Source organism: Delphinus delphis, chromosome 15 (assembly GCF_949987515.2).
Source record: "Delphinus delphis chromosome 15, mDelDel1.2, whole genome shotgun sequence".
Lineage (NCBI taxonomy): Eukaryota > Metazoa > Chordata > Mammalia > Artiodactyla > Delphinidae > Delphinus > Delphinus delphis.
The window spans coordinates 22,779,189-22,800,987 of NC_082697.1; the positions used below are offsets into that span (position 1 = coordinate 22,779,189).

At 50.1% G+C, this 21,799-nt stretch overlaps 1 protein-coding gene across 13 annotated transcripts in view; it reads right to left on the reverse strand.

The window, feature by feature from the left end:
• Positions 1-2,425: 2,425 nt before the first annotated feature.
• EPB41L1 (erythrocyte membrane protein band 4.1 like 1) overlaps positions 2,426-21,799 on the reverse strand; it is a 109,690-nt gene continuing 90,316 nt past the window's right edge. For 7 of the 13 annotated variants that reach the window (XM_060030872.1, XM_060030866.1, XM_060030863.1 and 4 more), the window contains 7 exons: positions 21,324-21,428; positions 19,191-19,274; positions 14,609-14,695; positions 13,761-13,844; positions 11,683-11,763; positions 11,261-11,377; positions 2,426-5,896 (listed from right to left, as the gene is read on the reverse strand). In XM_060030872.1, coding sequence (XP_059886855.1) covers positions 5,888-5,896; positions 11,261-11,377; positions 11,683-11,763; positions 13,761-13,844; positions 14,609-14,695; positions 19,191-19,274; positions 21,324-21,428 — 567 coding nt within the window. In that variant the 3' untranslated portion in view covers positions 2,426-5,887. The remainder of the gene's footprint in view (positions 5,897-11,260; positions 11,378-11,682; positions 11,764-13,760; positions 13,845-14,608; positions 14,696-19,190; positions 19,275-21,323; positions 21,429-21,799) is intronic. The other 6 variants (XM_060030873.1, XM_060030867.1, XM_060030871.1 and 3 more) reach the window with 1 other exon arrangement.

Sequence of the window (21,799 nt, forward strand, 5' to 3'; positions counted from 1 at the left end):
AAACCTGCCTGTCTTGTTCTCCACTGTTTTCCTGGAACCTAGCACAAAGCCAGGCACAAAGGCCCAGCTCAATACATATATTATGCATTTAATTAATGACAGTAATTCTTTATTAATTAATGGCTTCTATTTTGGAGCCTAGCCCTGTGCTGGGTGGTTGTATCAGTCAGGGTTCAACCAAAGAGGCAGAGCCAACAGGAGGTATATAAGAGCTTTATTACAAGGAATTGGCTTACATGATTGTGAGGGCTGCCTAGGTAAGTGCAAGATCCATAGGGCAGGCCACTTGGTGTATGATGTCTAATCCTTGCACTAACCCTACTAAGCATGCCAATCTGTCTCAGTCAAAATTCATCCCTTAGTGGGTTACAGACTAGACCGGGCCCTGCAGTCATGGTTGATCACAACGAGCTGCTGCTGGATTAGCCAGAGATGGCCTCCATCAGTCACAGTCATGCGTGTCAATCTGTCTGTCATGTCAGTTCCATTTCCTGCATGAAGCAGCTCAGCTCCCTCCCCACCCCTCCCCATTTCCAGCCTTAGGTGCTGAGCTCCTTGGTCTGTTTTCAGAGCTCCCTATTCTAGCAGGACTCACCATCTTCTGAGACTCCAGGGCACTGAACTATGGGCACAGGAGCCATAGGTGGTAGCTCAGGAATCCCAGCTGGTGGGTTGCATGTCCACCCAGATCAGGTTTCTCAACCTTGGTACTATTGAGATTCCAGGCTAGATAATTCTTTGTTGTAGGGCTGCTGTCCTGTGTGTTGTAGGATGTTTAGCAGCATCCCTGGTCTCTACCCACTGTATGCTAGTAGCACCTCTCAGTTATGACAACCAAAAATATCTCCAAACATTGCTAAATGTTCCTCGAGGGACAAAGTCACGCGCATGCGCGCACACACACACAAGTTAAGAGTCACTGATCTAAATGAATCAGCCAGGTTATTCCTAAGCAGCTTGGAGGCTGACTCTGTATTTATGGGAGACAGAGACACAGATCCAGGGTGGGTAGGAACCCAATGTTTGCAAACCTTGTCCTATTTCAGGACCCCAGGTGTGACACATAACTAAAGGAAACCTACAGGGAAAATTCAGGGAAGGATTCACAAAACTCCTGGAAGCAATTGCCTCTGACAATGGACAGGAGTCTGGAGAGAGTTGAAGAATTGCTTTTCACTGCATAGCATCTTGTAGCATTTAATGAATTACCTTTAAAAAGAAAAGACAGTATTTAGTGTTTGAAGTTATATGGAAACGCTCAGGATTTAAGTCTTTAAAAGTATTTAGAACGGGGGACTTCCCTGGCGGTCCAGTGGTTAGAACTCCGGGCTTCCCCCGCAGGGGGCCCAGGCTCGATCCCTGGCTGGGGAACTAAGATCCCGCATGCCTTGCGTCACAGCCTTCCCACCAAAAAAAGTGTTTAGAACAGCATGTACAAGGTGACTTCAACTCTGATAAAATACATATACATGAGAAAAGACTGGAAGAAAATGGACCAGAGAGTTAGCAGTGGTTCTTGCTTGTGAGATTTGGGGTAGTAAAGAAAGGTGGTTTGGGGTGAGCTGTCTGGTAGAATGAAAGCAAAGTGCTGGTACATGAACCTCAGGTAGCCCAAGGGACACATTTAGGTTTCACATGGATTATGGTTTTTAAGTTTTAATATTCTTGCATTTACTTATGAAGACCTCCTTCCTTTGCCAAGTGACGCTAGTTTTTCATTTGTGGAAGTAATATAGTTTCCTTTTTAAATAATTTTTTTTTTTTTTTTACAGAGAGTCAATTGAAAGAAAGATGATGTCAACGTTGGGACGGGTAGCATGTATGGGGTTATGGCAACATTTGCTGTATACATTATCCACTCGGCTCCCATGAAGGAGGATGTGGGAAAAGACCCCAATGGTGGTGCTCTTCTTTCAAGTGTGTCTCCACATACCAAGCCCCTCTGTGTCCTGGGTCCGCACGCCTACTCTTCCTGCTGCCTAGAATGCGCTCACCCAAGTTCTTCACCTTACTCGATCTTTCTCTTCACTCAGCTCAAAAATCATGTCCTCAGGGAGGCCATAACTGGCCACCTTATTTAAAGTGGTCTCCTTCAGTGACGATCCCCTTCCCTGATGCACTTCTTTCCTGGTGCTGATCACTCTGGAATCATCTCTGAGTGCTCACCTGTTTTGTTATCAGCTTCCTCCACTAGCCTGTGAGCTCCTGGAGGTCAGGGGCTTTGTCTTATTTGTTGTTGTACGTGTAAAGCCAAAGCCAAGACCTGGACCACGTTGGGATCTGCAAATATTTGAATGAAAGTGTTGTAGGTTGAATGAAAGTGTCCCAGTTGGGATCTCTCCACCCAGTTTTAGCCCTTCCCACGATGCCAACTTGTACTGGTAGCCTAGGTCAGAGACAGAGAGAGATGCCAAGGCAGTTTGTGGTTCAGCATCAAACACATTTATTTCACTTTTATTGAGTATACAAGAACAGAGAGCACACGCATACAGCACGGAGCACTGAGGTGGGGGAGCGCGGGGACAAGAGAGGAGAGAAGGGTGCGAGTAAAAAGGACCAGGACAGCATCGCAGTTGGTTGGGAAGGTGCTTTTGGAAAAAAAAAAAAAAAGTATATATTTAGAGTGATGTTGTTCATGCAGTTTCAGGCCAGTCTTGGAATGTGCTTGCAGGATTCAAAAACTGAAACAGGTCTTGGCACTTCCTATACCCTCAGATGGAAAAGATCCCAAGAAAGCAAAAGAAGGGAAAACAAAGATCTGTAGGCTGGCAGAGTGGCAAAAGGGCATGGAGACCCTCTGCTTTCTCCTCTTCGTTTTGCACGTGAGGAAACTGAGGCCCCGAAGCGGGAATGGGACTAGCTCAGTGGCACGTGGTGAGTTAGGGGTTGAGCCAGGATGGCCACCCAGAACTCCTGACTGCCCTCCAGGACTTTTTCCACCATGCTACATGGTCTCCTGGGTGGAGAGGTGGCACAGAAAGGATGCGAAATGTAAAAAGGAAAAGTAGGTTGAAGGCAGACAAGACAAACGTCTATATTCCCTATGAAGAGGAGGATGGGGAGGAAACAGTGCCCTAGATTTCAGCTTTGCAGCTCCCCTCCTCCCTGCTGGCACTGCCTGCCTCTCGGCGGAAGGTCAGAACATCTGTGGGATGGAGAGCTCCACAAACCCTGGCTGGCCCACAAGCTAAGAAGCCTGGTCACATCTTCCCTGCCCTAAAGCCACACCCTTAGGGTCTGTAGGCAGGCACAGACCCAGAACAAATATTCTCTCTCTGAGGTATGTCCAGTGCTCTCGGGACACCTGGTTCCTGCAAAGACAGGGATGCCTGAGTCCAATTCCAGGTGGCCCGGAGAGGGCGGAGCCACTCCAGCTCTTGGCCCAGAAACGCTGGGGGCTCTCAGGCTGAGGAGGACAGGAACGAGGTTCTGTGGCTTCTCTCCCAGGACTGTAAAAAGAACCTGGTGCATTCGAAGTGTGCCTTCGCTCTCAGGGGGAGTTGGAGTGGGCCACCAGCCTGCCCCAGAGGGGATGTGGCTGACTGTGTCACCTGGGCCCCAGGTGCAGGGCTCTCTCCGCCCTCTCTCCATCCCATTTTTGCCCACAGAGGCAAACACTGTTCCGGTTTCTTGTCCTGCCTCAGGTCAGCACCAGTTAAGCAGCTAAGCATATGTGTCACCGGGGTAACTAATAAGCAAGCCAAGCCCCTCTCTGGGACATCCCTAGGCAATGTCTGATAATTGGAGAGAATTCAGAAATGTTCTCAGAGCGGTTAGAGATGTAAGCCTGGCTCAGGGCTCTTCCCAGGTCCCTCTGCTCCCCCCCACGCTTTCTCCTTGAGCCTAAGGATAGTGCCTGACACAAGTAAGTACTCAATAAATATTTGTTGAGTGAATTTGCCGCGTGCTTTAGAAGCAGGATGGGGGAAATGAAATGGGACTGAGAAAGTGAAGGGCAGTGTGGAAAAACTCCCTCAGAAGGGGCCTCATTAAGCTCAGGGAAGCATCTTGTGTCAAGTGAGCCTGGGAAGGCCCACGTGTGCCAGAGGGCAATGCCAAGCTTTTGATGGGGGTCTTCTCCAAGGGCTTCTGTGGTCTCAAGGCCATTTTTGGGACTCCGAGGGCACAGGCTCAGAGCGCAGACGCCGACTGAAGGCGAGGTCTCTAAAGCCAGGGTCTTATACGTAGATCCTCCTCGGCTTACTCTGGGGCAGGCGAAGCCGTTGGGAGTGTGGTTTTGACCTATCAGGGCCTGCCCTGTGTTCAGTCTCTACCATGGCTGCTTTGGCCCAGGAAGCAGAGAATGATTCAGACAGAATACAGGAGTGGTAAAGGAAAAGACTGGGCTGGGGATGTTCAGACAGCCAGGTGGAAGCCACCATCTTCCGCGGCAGCTGGGTATGTCACCTCCCTCGGGATGGGAGTCAGCTGTCACAATGCGGTCAGGAAAAGGCAAGACGTGGCAAAACAGAGAGAGATTGAGAAAGGAGGCGAGCCTCCTAGGGAGGCGGGGGCGCTGAGCCGGGAGACCTGTGCAGCAGAATCCTAACTCTGGACCCCACGCCTGAGCACAGACCAGACCCCTGGTTGCTACTGCCCAGGGGGAGAAGGCATCTTGAACCACACCCGTGTTGCTCCCTTCTTGCCAAAATCCCTGCCTCTCCACCTGGGGACCCCGCCCCTCCCCACCAATCAGTCAGTTACAAACACCACACACTGTATTTCTACACTGAACCGTCGGCTCCTACTGTGAGCGACCCACAGCCAGAGTCCGGGTCTCCTTGGCAGGGTCGGTTCGGTGAGATCTAGGAACCTTGGGATACATCAATCACAGTCAGATAATTATAATTTTAAAATGTCAGCTTCATACTTACCAGCACTGTTTATTTTAATATTTGTTTCCTGTTATATGTAATATACATAACTTAAAAGCACATCCGTACGAATCTACGAGCTGCACCTTCATAATGAGAACCCATAACACACAATGTCTACTTCACCTCCTGCGGCTTGGTTTCACATTCTTGCTTTGCTTTGCTTTTTCTCGCTTCCAGTGAGAGTCATCTGCAGTGGCCCTCAGCAGGACCAGGACACAGAAGGTGAGGCGGGGGTGGGGTGGGGAAGAGGGAGGAGGGAACCCAGACAGAAAATGACTGACAAGATGTGTGACAGTCGACGGGGAGGGGAGGCGGAAGAAAGGAAGGTGGATTTTGCAGCCCAGTGTCAAGACCCAAAAAATAAGAATCTAGTGTTCCTCCTCCTCCTTTCCGAGCAGGGACTTTTCTCTCTTGGAAAACGTTTGACGGGGCGTGTCTTGCTGCTGCAGCTTCTCTTGCTTGGCTGCAGAAGTGTTTTCCTTTGCATTTGAGTGGGCAACAGACGCAGGAGAAGAAGAAATGGGATGCTCGTCCACTGAATGGAACATGTAGAAAGAACCCGGGTCGCATTGTACTTCTACAATCAGCGCGGTCTGGCTTGTCTTGGTTGTTCCGCGGGGCTTCAAGGGGGGTTGGGACAGGCGCGGCGGGGGGTGGGGGGGGGCGGAGCAAGGGATTATTGTTGTTATAATTTTTTTTTCCTGAACAATCCCACCAATTCTTCAATTTGTCTGCAAAGGAAATGTAGGCGTTCAGATGTTGGCCGTTGCTGTCGGCCGAATGCTCGGCCAGCCCCGGCAGCAGTGCAAGGACGTGATGTTTCCTGTATATATATCTATATCTATATATATATCTATATATATATGCTTTTCCTTTCCCAGTCTCTTGTCAGGGACAGTACGTCGCAGCTGGGACGTCGGTGTTGAGTTGGAGAATCCAGAATGAAGGCCCCTTCTTTACGGTTCTCTGGCTTGGGTTGGACCAGAAACGCCAGCATCTCTTCACAGAGGTCAGGATTCCTGAAGCCAGAGGTGTTGCGGGGAGAAGATGCAAAGGAAGGAGGAGAACAAGAAGAGTTAGTAACTTTTGTCACTCATCTTTAAATACATGGCAAGAGGTTGTCTTCCCTGTCTTTACCGTGTGCCATTTATTATGACTAGGGAAGATAGAGTGACTTGTCCAAGGCCACACAGCTTGTAAGAAAGTGGCCGCTGAGAACTGAAGCCACCTCTGTCTGACTCTCTGACTCCAAAGGCCATGTGTGTTTTCTGGGTTGTTTCCAGGCAGGTGGTATCTTTTACTTTGGCTGGAAAATTTGTCCAAGTTTCCTCGAACACTGAAAGCTAAGATTATACTTGTTTCCTTTTGTCTTTCTATCTGCTCTCAGTTCTAAGAAATGTTTAGTCATGATTGCAGATCTTCTTTTTTTGTCTTCCCCTTCTGTTTGCCACTGCCTGCTGTGTCCTGGGGGTTAAACCCCACAGAGGAGTGTTTAAGTAAAGAAACTGGAGTCTGGATTCCAACTCAGGTTTGACTCCAAAACTCAGAGGTTAAGGGGCATGGGCTCTGAAATCAGACAATTCTAGTTTCAAATCCCATTCCACAGTCTACTAGCTCTGTCATCTTGGGCAAGTTTCCTAACCTCTTTAGACCTTAGTTGCTCCCTCTGTAAAATGGGTCCCACCTCACGAAGTTGTAGGGAGGATTCAAGACAAGGCTCAGCATATAGTAAGTGCTGAGTAAATACTGGCTGTTCTTATTACTATTGTCGTTAACTTAACCACATTTGATCTCATTGAGGGCAAGGGCTGTGTTTTACTTATTGTTGTCTTTCCAGGGCCCAACACCATGACTGACACACAGCAACTACCCCAAACCATTTAACAAGTGGCCTGTTGTCCCTGCCCTTTGCCACTTACATATGGTCAGGTGCTAACGGAGTTGTAGAAATTTGATCCTTCTCAGCTCATTTGACAAATGGGAAAACCGAAGCCCAGAGGGTTCAATGACTTAGCAAGTTGGTGGCAGAAACAAGACGAGAACCCTAGGCTCCTGCTTTGGAATAGGTCATCCCCACCCCCATTTAATTAAAAATTTGAAAGTAAGAAAGCTCTGGGAAGCTGGCTGGATGCTGCCCTCTTGCTGGCAATGTTTGGGAGACAGGTCTTGCGTGGAGGAGATGGGCCAGTGAACAAAGATGGAGCAGAAGCCACACATCTGGCCTGTGAGTTGCAGGGAGAGAAGAGAAGACTCTAAGATGGGCGTGATTTCACAGTCACAGCAAGAACTTCAAGGAGGAAGAACTTCATAAAGAAATCTACTGGAGCAGGGACAGGTGTTCCTGGAGGATTCAGGGAGGGGAGAGAAGATGACTGGCAAGATGGATGCCCACGTGGAAACAGGGCCTCGTGCACCAGGCTGGTGATAGAAGTTTAGGGTCTGACTTGCTCAGGGCTCTCATCAACCCCTCAACATGACAAAACTATTGGGACAAGGAAGCAGCTTCACATCGCCGAGCACCTTCTGTATGTGAGATACCACCTGGTACATCATTGCTATGGACTGAATGTTTATGTCCCCCTGAAATTCAAATGTTGAAGCCCTAACCCTCAAGGTGATGGTATATGGAAGCGGGGCCTTTAGAAGGCACTCATAAATAGGATGAGTGCCCTTATAAAAAGAGACGTGAGACAGATAACTTCTCTCTCTGCTCTCCACCACGTGAGGATGGCTGTCTGCAAACCAGAAGAGGGTCTCACCAGGAACCAGACTGGCCAGCGCCTTGACCTTGGACTTCCCAGCCCCCATAACTGTGAGATATTAAGTGTGTGTTGTTTAAGCCACCCAGTCTACGGTGTTCTGTTATAACAGCCTGAGAGGACTCTGACACTCATAGATGTTGTTTAATTATTACAGCAGCTCCAGTTTATAGATTAACTCCATTTTGTAGGTTAGAAAACTGAGGCCCAGGCAGGTTCCTCTGGGCACACTTTCTGAGTCCAAAGCTGGGTGTGTTCTTGCTACTCCATTCTGCTACTTTCTGAGGATTTTTTCCTACAGTGCCGGCTTCACCTTAAGTTTCCTCATCGATTAATAAAGTACCTGCCCAAAACTCAGTGTACACATGATTCTGGGTTTGTGGGATATCTTCTAAAGCCCACAGACACTTCAGAAGGACCGGGGACATCTAAACAATACTGTATGATCATGTATTTTTCTGTTTATTACAGCAGAGTCCAAACGGGCAGCATTTTGTTAGCTTACTTTGTGTTAATAGTAATCATGGTCATAATTAACTCTTATCGAGCACTTACTATGTGCCAGGCACGGTGCTTACTACTGTAGATGTATGATCTCAGTAACCCTATGAGATAGATACTGTGAACAGTCAGCGTGGTCAGGAGATTAAGGCCATAAGGCAGCTTTGGAGTCTAACAGATGAGGTTTGACTCTCTAACCAATTCTTTGTGTTCCCAGCTCCAAATCTGTGAGCAAATCGCCTAACATCTCAGAGCTTCAGTTCCCTTCTTTGTAAAATGAATGAGCAGGTGACAGTACTGCGCCTAGTGCACAGCCAGGTGCCTGGAAGAGTGTAAGGACTCCATAAGTTACTGCAATTGTTACTATGTCATTGTCATTTGGCTGATGAGGCAACACAGGCCGAGAAGGTTAAATAGCGTGCTCAAAGTTGCTCAGCTAATAACGGTCAGGACTGAGATTCGAGTCAGGACTACCATCCCGGGTGCCAAGATGCATCCATCCATCAAACCAACATTTTTCAAGTACTTTAAAAAAGAGTTTTCTAATTCAGAGAAGACCTTTCCCCCAGAATCAGTGAGTTTGACTATACTAAAAGTCAGAGGTGGTTCCTACTTGGCGATAACTAATGGGAAAGCAGGTGGGCAGAAAAGGCAAGGGAGAAACTTCTGTTTCTCCAGGACAACATAGCAAGGTGACCTTTACAGAAGGATCCAAAAGAGAGAGAGAGCGTGTGTAGTGATGCGTGGGACAATGGCAACAAAGAAAGGACTAAAAGAGGGGCGAGGAGGAAGGACCGCAAAGGGAGCAGTGAGGTGGGCAGATGTGAAAGACTGCATGGGGTGGGCAGGACGTGGAGGCTGGGACGAGAGCTCCAAATGGCCAGGGAACGCGGGCGGGCAGGAGCCTGGGGGGCTGGCTGGGATGCCCCAGGAAAGACGAGGAGGAGTGAGACGGGGAATGGAGAAGATACGAGAAGCTAGGAAAGCAAACACACAGTCAGAGGACTGTGCATAACTGGAAGGGGGCTTGTCCATCTCTTCCTTTTGCAAATGAGGAAACTGAGACCCCAATGGCCACACAGCCAAGTCAGCAGGATGGCTGGGAGTGGAGTCAGGTCCTGATTCCCAGCACAGAGCTCTTTGCATCAGTGGCTCCTACACCTGGCTGCGTATGGACTTCCTAAGGACCAACGTATAAATAAAGATTCCCAGGTCCTGGCCCAGCACTTCTAAGTCAGACTTTACGGCAATAGTTTTCTAGTATTTGTGTTCCCCAGCTGATACTGCCAGCCCAGCACCAGCTTGGCAAGTGACCTACACTCTACCACTCTGAGATCTGGGGGACAGAAGCAACAGTAACTGGGCAACTGACAGGACAGGAGTGACAATTTACTTGAAAGTCTGAGGAAGGCTGGGAGGCAGGCTCTGCCCGTGATCAGTTTTTACATCTTTTAGACCAGCGCTGTCCAACAGAAATGAAGCCACAGACGGAATTTAAAATTTTTTAGATAATAGATTTTCTAGACAGTATTTTCTAAATTTTCTAGTATTTCTGGTTTTCTAAAATTTTCCAGCTATATAGAAAATTTTAATTTCTAAATTAAAATTCATATGTTTTAATTTACATGAAAAAGAGTAGAAAGAAACAGGTGAGATTAATTTTAATAATGTATTTTACTTAACCCAATATATCCAAACATTATCATTTAACATGTAATCGATATAAAAATTACTGAGTTATTTTATACTCCTTTTTCCGGCACCTATTCTACCCTCAAGGTGCATCTCATTTCAGATTAGCCAGTTTCATGTGCTCAACAGCTGCGTGCAGCTAGTGGCCCCTACACTGCACAGCACAGAAAATCATTTCCGTCACTGCAGGAAGTTCAGTGCTTCTCCTTCTGACACGAAGGGGGTGGTAATCAAAGGATGAGAAAGAAACATTCTGTATCTTCCTAGAAAACACTGGGTTTCTTCATCAGGGAAGAGGACAAAAGGGAGACCTGCTGTTTGCAGGGGACTTTGAAATGCATTTATTTTTCATTGAGGTATACGGTGTGAAGTAAGTAAAGTATACCAATCTAAGTGTGGCGCTTACATACACACACACCCATGCAACCCCCCCCCCAACCCCGTTCAAGACGCTGATATTTCCAGCACCCTAGAAGTTCCCTTTGCGGCTCTTCCCTGTCAATGCCACATCCCAGAAGGAACCGATATTCAGACTTTGATCATCGCTGATTAGTTTGGCCTGGTTTTGAACTTCCTATGAATAGACTCACATTGTATGTACTTTTTGTGTTTGACTTATTTCATTCAATTCAATGTCTGTGAGATTTTGTTATTATCGGTCTGACCAAATTCAGTAAACTTCCAGACGGGCCAGAACCCTTCCCCGAATTTCATCTGCTAAAAGACCTCTCTCATTCCTCATCTCATTCCTCTTATTCACGAAGGCACTGATAGCCCTTCAGTGGAAAGAGTAAGGATTGGGGTCCCTAAGATTCTCGCCCCTGGTGGCCTGAGAAGGGTTTCCAATCTAGCAAGACAGATGGGATCGAGGGCTCTGGCCATCATATTCCTCCTTGGCATCAACTATACGTCAATTTAAAAAATTAAAAAATAAAATAAAATTGGCACAACATTGTAAATCAACTATACTTCAATTTAAAAAAAAAAAAATTCCTCCCTGGCAACATCCAGTGACCGGTGATGGAGACAGAGAGTCAGGGACAGGAATGTGGCCCTGGGCCTGGCAGGACTTTTTCCGACTTCCAGCCTACAGGCAGTGGTCAGTGAGGGTACACTTGTCTCTGTCTGTCCCACCTCAGTACCCACTGTCAATCCTCTCTCCCCTGTTCTGACCACTTCTGGATTTACTTTTCTGGGTCTGGAGCCTGAAACCCCAAAGAAACCAAGGAACCAGCCTTCCTTCCCCTCTGCACTCTGATTCGTCATATCTGAGGGAGCTACCTCTCCACTTGGAGCCCCAAACCAGGAAGCTTGGGGAGGTCAGAGCTGTGCTGGGGACCAAGCCTCTTGGTGGGTCCTCAGATGGAAATGCCCCTCGGAGGACCTTGTTCTCTCCTCCATCTCGTGGCTGCTGAACCCCATGAGCCTCACCTGTGGCTTCTTGTCCCTCTCCTCTGGGGATGGGTCTGTTTCTCTGTATACGACAGCTTTGGTTACCAGCATGTCAGGATGCTGCAGTTTGGCCTCCTTGATGGCCAAAGCCAGGGCCTGGAGGAAAAGAACCGCAAAGTGAGGAGTCAGAGCATATGGAATACGGGAGAGGCCACGGAGACCAACAGGCCCCTCCAGCACACAGCTGAGGACCAGGAGTTAAGGGGAGAGGCCAGAGCTCAGGTCTTCTGGCTCCTTCTGACTCCCAGTCAGTGCCCCTTCCTTGAGGGCTTCTCCTTTGGACAGGGTCAGTAGGAAGTGGACATCTCTGCTCACAGATGCAGCCGCCCATGGGTAAACCAATATGGGGGCGCCTGGGGCCTGGGCAGTGCCACTGGGAACCATGCTCTGCATCCCCATACCTGGTCTTGATCGACATCTTCGTCCCCGGTGATGATGATCCGCTTCTCGATCCTCGTCTCAGAAAATCCTCCTTTCACAGTCTGCAGAGGGAGAGGGAGGTGAGGTCAGCCTTGGGTCCTGCTGGGGCAGCAGCCTCGACAGGGGACCGGTCCAAAGCATCCCTCAAGGGCAAGGCTGGAACCAGCAGTCGCCTTCTCTCCTGGCTCCCTCGGTTTTCTCCTTTTTCTGGTTTTGGGACTTCAGACTGCACATTTTGCCTGGCTGCCACCACTCCCCCAACTACCAAGCTGCCCCCTCTAGCTCTTCCAAGCCCGGTTCAAATGCTGTCACCCTGACCCTGGTGAGCGGTCCTTCCTCCGTCCTGCCTCGGTACTCCCTGAGCGGCACGTTCGTATCTCTCACGGTCCTGGGCCTCTCTGCCTTGTACTGACGTTGTGTGTGTGACCTGGCCCTGCTCACTGGGCTGGGGCTCACGAGGGCAGGGGCTGTGTTTTGTTCATCTCTGGATCCCCTCCTCCCCCACTCCCCTGTCCAACCTGACCAGGGCAGGTGCTAAATGCGGATTTGTCGAATGAACACATGAATGAAATGTGAATGGTGACAAGGTTCTACTTTAAATGACTTCCAACAATACTAGAAAACTGCATTGATGATGCTTATACATATGCTTAAAACCGCCACTGTTTTCCGAAGGGCTGGGGTTCGGGTGCAAGTTTAGAAGTAGAAGATAGGGCAGGACCTACTTGCTTGGCATATTAAAGGCGGGTGGTGGCTAAGGGAAACCCCAGCTGGGGTCAGGAGTGGACAGAAAGAAGAGGGGGGCTCCCAGGTGGCAGGGCTAGGAGGGACTTTGGGAAGAAGAGTTATCTGAGCTGTATGCAGTGGGGTGTGTGACGGAACACCTTCCCATAAAGCTTTCAGTGAAGTCATCATCGCTCACTGATGCTTTTGGTAGGAGTGGGTGCTTTCTGGGGACCGTGCTGCATGGGAGTGGGCAGGGCTGGGACAGTCTGTGCTCCTCAAGGGCCAGTGCTGCCTACCAGACTCCTCCTTTGGTGCTTGAGCAAAACCTCCAACTCATCCTGGCTCTCTGGCCTCTCTCCTCCAGGCCTCCATCCCTGCCTGGGCCCTGGCCACTCAGGCATGGACATGCTGGCCAGCCTGTCCCCAGCCCTCTGTCCTCATGGGCTAAGTCATGGCTGTCTCACCAGGAATGTCTCCCTTCTTTGGCCCCGCCTCTTCCTCCCCGCACCCTGCACCAGGCCCTCCATCCCTAGTCTCTCTATGGAGAGACTCTCTCTCTCTTCTTTCTCCCATCTGCCTGCACATCCTGGTGGACCTAATCTCCTCTCCTTAAACCCCTTTTCACTGGTTCACTCTCCATCTTGAAAACCTTGATGGCTTTCCAATGGCTCTCAGACTCAGACCCTCTGTTATCACATTTGTCCTGGGATCTGTCTTTTGTCTCTATTCTGCTTCCCCTACCTCCAGTCCAACCTAATTTCCCAGTTACGTCCCCTAGGTGCTGCTTCTTCCTGACAGAGACCACTTCTCCTGTTTCCCCATGTGCATTGCTTGCAGCCCCTCCAGCAGCCCTCAGCCCAGAGGCCAGCGTGAGGTTGATGCTCACTAACATTTGCTCAGTGAATGAATAAGTAAACACACGGTTTCTGTTCCCATCTTCCCCGTGGCTTAGAATGTCTGCATCCTCCCTCATGAGTCCGCCCTGGCTTTCCAAGACCCTATACAAACCCCATTTTTTCCAGAAGACCCTTCCTCATTCTTTGAGCCTTCCTTCAATCACCCCCCTCTAAATCCCTCTAGCACTTAGGATCTATAAGGCGCAAACGCCACGGTTCACAATTTCTTCCAAGGAGATGGTCTCATCCCCCCAGCCTGGCTGTCAACGCTGAAGGGCAGGTCGGCACCTAGGACAACCCTTATCACAGAACAAAGCTCCCAGAAACTGGGAACACCGCAGGTCTTCTCTGTCCACGTTACAAGGCAGAGCCATGGCAATGACCTTCCTGAGCCCCACAGCCAGGCTGGGGGCACACGACATCCTGCTGCTACTCACTTTGGTAACATGGGTGGTGGTGGAAGTGGAGAGGGTTTCCGCGGTGGCGCCGTAGGTGCTGGTGAGGACATCTTTCCCGATGATCTGCAGAATATAACCACCCCCCACCCAGGGCTCAGGTGAGGACACTGGACTCTGCAGGACGGGGGCGGGGGTGAGGTAAACCAAGGGAGGAGTCGGGGTGTGGGGGGGTCCCATGAAGGTGAAGTTTGGAAGCCAAGATGCTTTGAGCCACTGAGTCTAAGAACTCAGGAATATGGGAATCTTCAGAATGCTAGACCCATGATAGCCTCAAACCTTGGAATCTAAGATTCCTAGGACCTGAGATTCCTGAGGTCCAGAATCCTAACAAGACCCTAGAATTTAAGAATCCTGGCATCTTACAAGAATGAACAGAGGGATCCAAGGTGGACACAGAGCCCCCCCAATCCCCCACCCTGTCAGGGCTGGGAACGTGCTCTCTCTGGGACTAAATGATGAAAACAACAGATCTGGAGAACACAGGAGCTGCAAGAGACCTCACGGCGACAGATGTGGGCGACTGAGGCAGCCACCAACAGAGCTGGGTCCAGAGTCCAAGCTTCTGGAGCCCTCGTCCATTGCTCCTCCTGGTCAGTAAGGAGAGCAGATGCAAAGCAGCTGTCACATCACAGGCACCACCAACGGATGAGACTCTAGTGGGGACCAGGGAGCCCTGTGGGCATCTGAATGTGATGCCGTTTCCTGGTGCTGCACTTAAAGGGGCAGCCTCCCACGCTCTACGCCGTACTTGCTGCAGGCCACCTGTGGACCCGCGTCCACATTCTCTGCCTGGAGTCCGCTAGCCTGGGTTGGCCCTGCCCACTTACCGGAGAAAGAGAACGGATTTCCGTGGCCACCGTCTGTGGGCCTGGGATCATGGCAGCTGCCCCCTTCCCGGACTTGAGACTGTTCTCCTGGGGAAACAATAGTGCTCAGAGGGCCAGGTCTCAGGTGGGCGGGCCCTCAGGATGGCTGGCGCACGTGGCCATGCAGCTCTCACGGCCACAAGGTTGAATAGTGCTTCTTCTCTCAGAAGCAGAGAGCTGAAGGCATCGTTCAGTCCAGTCTGCTCTTGTTCATCCCTCGCTCGCTCGCTCACACACGTGCTTACACACTTACCCACTCATTTAACAAACATTTACTGAGTGCCTGGCATTAGGGACACTGTGGTGAACAAGACGCGGTATTGCCCCCTGGAAGCACTAACAAAGGAGTCAAGACATCCAGGTTCTGGTCCTGGCCCTGCCACGTTCCAGCCACGTGACCCGGATGGAACCACTTCCGCTCTCGGGGCCTCATGGATTCACCTACATAAAGGGACCCCTGCAGTCTGTGTTCATCAGTGGTAACAAATGTCCCATCCTGGTAGGGGTGTTGATAACGGGTTGGTGGTGGGGGCTGTATGTGTGCCAGGGCAGGGGGTCTACAAGAAATCTCTGTACATTCCTCTCAATTTTGCTGCGAACTGAAAACTGCTCTCAAAAAATAAAGTCTTAAGAAATTTTTTAAAAAGGGGACCCCTGTCCCACTCTCACAGAGACATTATGAAGATAACAGAGGAGAAAGGGCTTTGCAAATGGAAATCTGTCAGGTTAATATAGGAGTACAGGCTGGCTACTAAGAACATACTAACTACTGTTTTCTGAGTACTCGCTATGTGCTAAGCATTGTGTTAAGGCTGCATGATCTCATTTAAGCCTCTGAACAACCATAGGAAATTGTTTTAATATTCCTGTTTTATAGTTGAGAAACTGGAAGGTCAGGGCATGTGAAGTGGCTTGTTCAAGCCCCCCGAAAGTGAGTGATCGAGTCTGGATTTAGACCCAAGTTGGTCAGACTCCAAATTCAGTGCACTCCTTCTGCCATGCCATTCTGCCCTTGGAACACTTGCCCTTGAGCCAGCTCTCCTGGTCCTACCTTGGAGTCTAACTGCTAGATACTCCTGGAATTGGCCCTAGACTTACTGGCCCACATCTGGAAGGGGCCCAGCTGCTGGCCTCTACCTCCTACTTCCTGCCCCATCTTAGGGATCAGCCTTGTCTGTCCTGGGGCCCAGAAGCTGTGTCCATTCTGCAGCTCCCCAGTGGGCTGCAGGGTAGTAGATCTGGACCTCTGCCTGCCAGGCGACAGGTGAGGACAGAAGCCCTCTGTCTTCGCCCCACCTTTCCCCGAGGCCTGCCTCCAGCTGAGGCTGTCGGTGGCCTGGTTACCTGGCATTCCATGCACAAGGCACTTATTTTCTCAGAGGCAGTCCCAGAATGTGGCCCAGCAGCAGGTCTTAAAAGGGCAGCCTTCTGGGCTCAACGCTTCCTTTCTCCCAGGGTAGGAAACAGTCACTAGCCCCTTTGAATCCTATTGTCCCTCCAGGCCCTTCTCCCCTCAAGCTTCTGCTTCTCCCATTGACCCCTCTTTCCCGGAAAAGCCTCACCTCCACCTTCACCCTGATGGGGACACAGGTCATTCCGAGGCACCACAAGGTGCCAGCTGCTCCGCCTGCCTCTCCTGTATCTTCAGCCAGTTCCCTCTCCCGCCTCTAGGAGGCGCAGCCCCTCTCCGTGGCTAAGGTGACACCGCCATCTCCGCCCCCGGCCCTTCCTCCGGCGGACTCCGGGCTCTCCTCTTCGCCGCCTCTGTCTGGGACGCCTCAGCCACTCAAGGCTTCCACTGCCTCATCGAGGCCACTGTCCCCTCTCGCTTTATCTGTAGCTCGGATCTTGCTTGAACCCTAGACTTGCCTAGACACTTTCCCTGGAAACGTCCCACAGGCGCCTCAGACTCATCAGACCCAAAATGGAATTCGCTGCCTCCCACCCCCAACACACACCTGCCGCTAAAGAGCAACCCCCCTCTGTGCTCCTTGTTCCTATTAGTGCTTCTCGGACTTGAGGGGTGTCACCTGGAGGGCTTGTGAAAACAGAGACCACCCCCCCCCCGGGCCCCGCCCCGGAGCTTTTGAGTCAATAGGTCTGGGGCGGGGCCTGGGAATTTCCTCTCTAACAGGTTCCCAGGGCCAAGCTCGCTCTCGGAGACCAGCGGGACTGGTGCGCGGCGTCGCGGCCCGTCTTTCCTCCTATCACCTGAACGTTCTACCAGTGACCCAATCCGGTACTTTCCTCCCTCCAGGCACCCTCAACCCTGACCTCCTGGTCAGCCTCCAACTCCTCGCACCCTGGCCCTGCCCCCACCCCTAAACTAGTTCCCTGCCTGCTCTTCCGGTCTCTCCCAGTAGAATGTGGGCTCAGAGATGCTGTCTGTCTCCCGCAGAGCTGGATTCACAGCGCCTGGCACACTACTTCACACATCGTGGGTGTTCAATAAATATTTGCTGAAGGAAGGAGGGAGGGAAGGAGGGAGGAGGGGAAGGAAGGAAGGAGAAATAAAAAAAGAGACCCACGCCCCCAAGGGAAGGAATTTTTTGCTCCAGTCATGTCCCACACGGGCTGCTAGAGTAATCTTTCTAAAACACAGAAACACATATCTGATGACATCATGCCTCTACTTAAAAAGTTGAAGTGATTCTCCATGGTCTCCAGGATGAAGTTTGAACTTCATACATGGCATTCGAGGCCCTTCAAGCCCTGGCCCAGCCTTCCTTTCCAGCCTCTTCTCCCCCTGCCCCCCCCCAACACTTGACATCTTGCTTCACTGACCACTTCCTTTCCCTAAATGCTATGCTCCTTCACATCCTTGCCTTTACATCCGCTGTTCCCACAGCCTAGGAGACCTCCTCCCATGACTGCACCCTAATTTATCCTTCAAGAATAGCTCAGATGTCACCGCCTAGATAAAGCCTTCCCCAGCTCCTACAGTGTCACTCCACACCCTATGCCCCCTAGGAAAGGCAGGAAAAAGTAACGGCCGCTCACATTTACAGACCACTTGTAATGTGCCAGGCACTCTTTGGAGGGCTTTGCATAGATTACCTTAGTTTAGCCTCACGTCAACCCTTTGGGAGATATGCTATTAGTTCCCCTCACCCCATTTTCCAGAAGTGGAAACTGAGGTCTGGAAAGGTTTGGGTAACTTGCCCAAGGTCATCCAGCCAGGAAGTGGGAGAGCTGGACCTTGTTCACCACTGTGTGCCCAGGACCTAAACACAAAGGCACAGCCCATTAGATGTGCCTGTGATTATTATTTCGATGAATGAGTTCTAACAGGCAGTATCTTTTCTTCCACTCCCCATACTGGGCAGAGGAGAGATTAAGAAATGTTTTTAGAACAAATGAATGGATGGATGGATGGATGAGTGAATGAATGATATGACTGCCTGCTCACCATGGTACGAATTTACATTTAGCCCGATAAGCATCCTGATGCCACGTGGTGAAGGGGTGAGGGGAGAGGAGGAACTGAGCGACCAGGGGAGAGCGTGCAAGCTGATAACTGGTTTGGGCTTATTTCTCTTAAAATCTTTGTTTACTCAAAACCTTCCTGCTGGGTCGTCTCAATTAATGTAATTTTCTTCCTATGTGCATATGAGGGGTTTGGCAAGAGAAAGCATTTGAAAACAACCTCCCACAGCTCAAGACAGATCTGGCCCAGGCACTGATACCTGCTCGGCCCCAGCCCCAGCCCCAGCCCCACGCAGCCACTGTTCACAACGGTCAGGATGAGGGAGCAGAGCAGAGTGGTTGAGGTGGACAGTGGGGCTTCGGGAATCAGAATGCCTGGGTTTGACCTGGCTCTACCACGTATTGGTTGTGTGACCTTGGGTAAGTCACTGTACCTCTCTGAACTGCATTTTCCTCATCTGTAAAGGGTGGGAAAAAGAGCATCCACTTCACAGCTCTGGTTTTACCCCATGAGCACACTGCATGGTATCATAACCTGTGGCTGAATGCTAGCTGTGCTGTGTCATCATTTGAAGAATCTGATGTTACTGAACTCTCTTAAGAGCCCGTGAACCAGGCAGAATGGGAGTACTCCCATTTTATAGATGAGGACACCTAAAGACCTTCCTTCATGGGTCAGGCAGCAAATAGGTAGCAGAACCACAGGGTCCCTCAGGACACAGTCCCAAATCCTGAGCCATGGCTGCCAGGAGGATGGACCTCACTCAGGGAGGACTTTCAGGCACAACCCTCCTGTGTTGCCGACAGTCAGTTAATCAAATAGTACCGTCCTCTCATTATCCCTGCCGTACCTGAGATGGTCCAGATGACTGAGACTCAGGGATGCCACCTCCTACATTATTCAATTTGCAAAGCTGAGGTCTGACTGGATGCCCTGTGGCCAGTCAATAAAAGTTGGACTGTGTGTCAGACAATAAAAGTCTGACTGTGTGTGCCACACCTGATGCTGTGAGGGCGGATGAGGACTTCCTGCCATAGCTGGCGAGGTTAGCTTGTTATCTGGCCATTTCAGGGCCAATGGGGCTGGTCAGAGAGGGAGGTCTCGGGTCCTACTTACCATGGTGGTTGATACGGTCTCTGTGGTGATGGAGGGAGTAGTTGTTATGAACTCCTTCCCCCCTGGGGCAGTCCCGTCAACCTGCTGGCCAGAGGAGGAGTCGTTAGAGAGGGGAGAGAGAGAGGGAGAGTGCCAGATACGCCTGCAACGTCTGCCACCTGGGCTCGTGGCATCCCCAGGTACCAAGTGACGGGCAGCGTGAGCAGACATGCACTTGGGGAGGGGATGCGTCCACACACAGACCAAACTACAAAGGGGTCTCACAGGTCCTCCAGCTCATTCCAATCATTTTATTTCACAAAGGGAAAATAATCCCATATAATTTGATACATCCTATCCAAATTTCAATGCCTGTATTCTTTGACTGGGCGAGCCCATTGCTAGGGATTCACCCTTCAGGCATAAACTTTGAAAATTTCGCCAGGAAGTCTGAACAACAAAGTTCACTGCAGCATTCAACATTAACTGCAAAAGACAAAAACCATCACAGGTCCATTGATAGGTGATAAAGGCATGCTAAATCAGGATCCACTCCTAAGGGGGAACAAGGAGAGTGAGGTGGGGCCACATGTGCCAACATGGAGTGATCTCCAAGGTAAGTATTAAAAAAAAAAAAAAAGGGATTTCCCTGGTGGCGCAGTGGTTAAGAATCCGCCTGCCAACGCAGGGTACACGGGTTCGATCCCTGGTCCAGGAAGATCCCACATGACGTGGAGCAGCTAAACCTGTGTGCCACACCTACTAAGCCTGGGCTCTAGAGCCCGCGAGCCACAACTACTGAGACCGCATGCCTCAACTACTGAAGTCTGTGCGCATAGAGCTTGTGCTCCGCAACAAGAGAAGCCTCTGCGATGAGAAGCCCGTCTACCGCAACGAGGAGTAGCCCCCAATCGCCGCAACTAGAGAAAGCCCATGCGCAGCAACATAGACCCAACGCAGCCAAAAATAAAATAAATAAATTTATTTAAAAAAAAAAGAAAAAAGGTAAAGTGTAAAAGAGAATGATCTCTTTTGTGTAAAAAATTTAAATACCTAGAGATATAAGAACGTATGTTGGTATATGCATATATTTTTTTTTCTGGGAGCACTCAGAAAAAAATTCATTTTGTTCTGTTTGAATTTCATAACTGTGAATATTTTGTTGTTATTTTGTTTTGATGTCAATAGGGGTTACTGAGCTGTAAAATTTGGGGCCATTTTTAGTTTTCTTTGTATAAAAACAAAACCAACACACATTACTAAAACAAAATAGATCAGAGAGGGAGTAAGTTGCCCCGGGGTCACACAGCTTGTCAGAACTCAAGAGTCTCGACAGCTGCACTAGCAGCCTCATAAACCTCTATGCATGTTATAAAAGTGAGAGAAAAAAGTCTGGAAACGGCAGAGTTGCCCACATTTTGTAGATTTACATCTTTCCTTAGTTCTTAAGACAAAGACTGGTCTCCAGGGCAAAAGAGTCCCCAGCACTGCGGTTCCTCTGGCCAGAAAGAACCAAGAGGGCATCTATCAGACCCTTAGTCTCCATTTTCAAAGCTTAAAAACCACAAAAGGAACTTGGGAAATGCACTGTAATGATGCACCCGTGTCTATTTACAACAACGTCTCCGGGGGACTGAGTATGTTTCATCTTGCTAAGACAAATGACATTTTATCTTTTTTTTCCAGTTTGTTCATTTTGTCAATGTGATGTGGAACCTCCGTGCACACACACGAAAATGATCCAATGTGAGCTGCTCTGACCCAAGCTGAATTGGGTTCTCTCTCCTCTTCCCCTGGGATATCTTAAGAAACCTCTCCACCTCCTTCAAGCGATCTGAAAGCCATGGTCTAATCCGCTAACCGCTAGTCCTTAGAACACTCCCAGGAGGATGAAGGAGACGTGAGCCTCCCCATTTTACAGATGGGAAAATTGAGGCTTTAAGAGGTGTAGTCTGCCCAGGATAAGAACCCATCCCACCACCCACACCCGGAGCTCAGGGAGGACAACGAAGCTCAGAAGAGCATCAGGGTTAAAATGGTGGCTCCGGGGGAGCCAAGGTAGCAAGAGCTGGCCAAGGGGCTTGGCCATGACGGAGACCCCACCCTTAAATGCCCAGTACCTAGGCCCAGAGTGCACAGGAAGGCACAGGTTACCTGGGTGGTGTCCACAGTGGCAACTCTGGTCTGCAGTACAGCCTCCGGCTCGATCTTCTTCCTGATAGCCAGGCTGCTGACTGTCATGGTTTCCGTTTTCACAGGCTGTAGGCAGATGAGGGAAGAACACTCTGTATCTCAAGCCCCGGCACGACTCCTACTCACAGGCAACTGCGGCGCGGGGTCAGCAGGCTATCTCCCGCCACTGCCGCTGACCAAGTCTCCAGAGGGGGTCGAAGGCCAGGGCCAAAGAGGCCTGGTATGATGTCACAGACAAACAGCCCAAGAGGGGAGCCAGAACCACCAGCAGCGCCAGGACAGCCTGCCCATGACCCTGCCACCATACCACCTCATGGTGGCTGCATGCTGGGTTTCAGGCTACCATTAAGAGAACATTCACCATTCAATTAACATGCTCTGTGCCGTGCCACACACTCAGCATTTTCCTGATAATACGTAGTCCTGAATGACTTCAA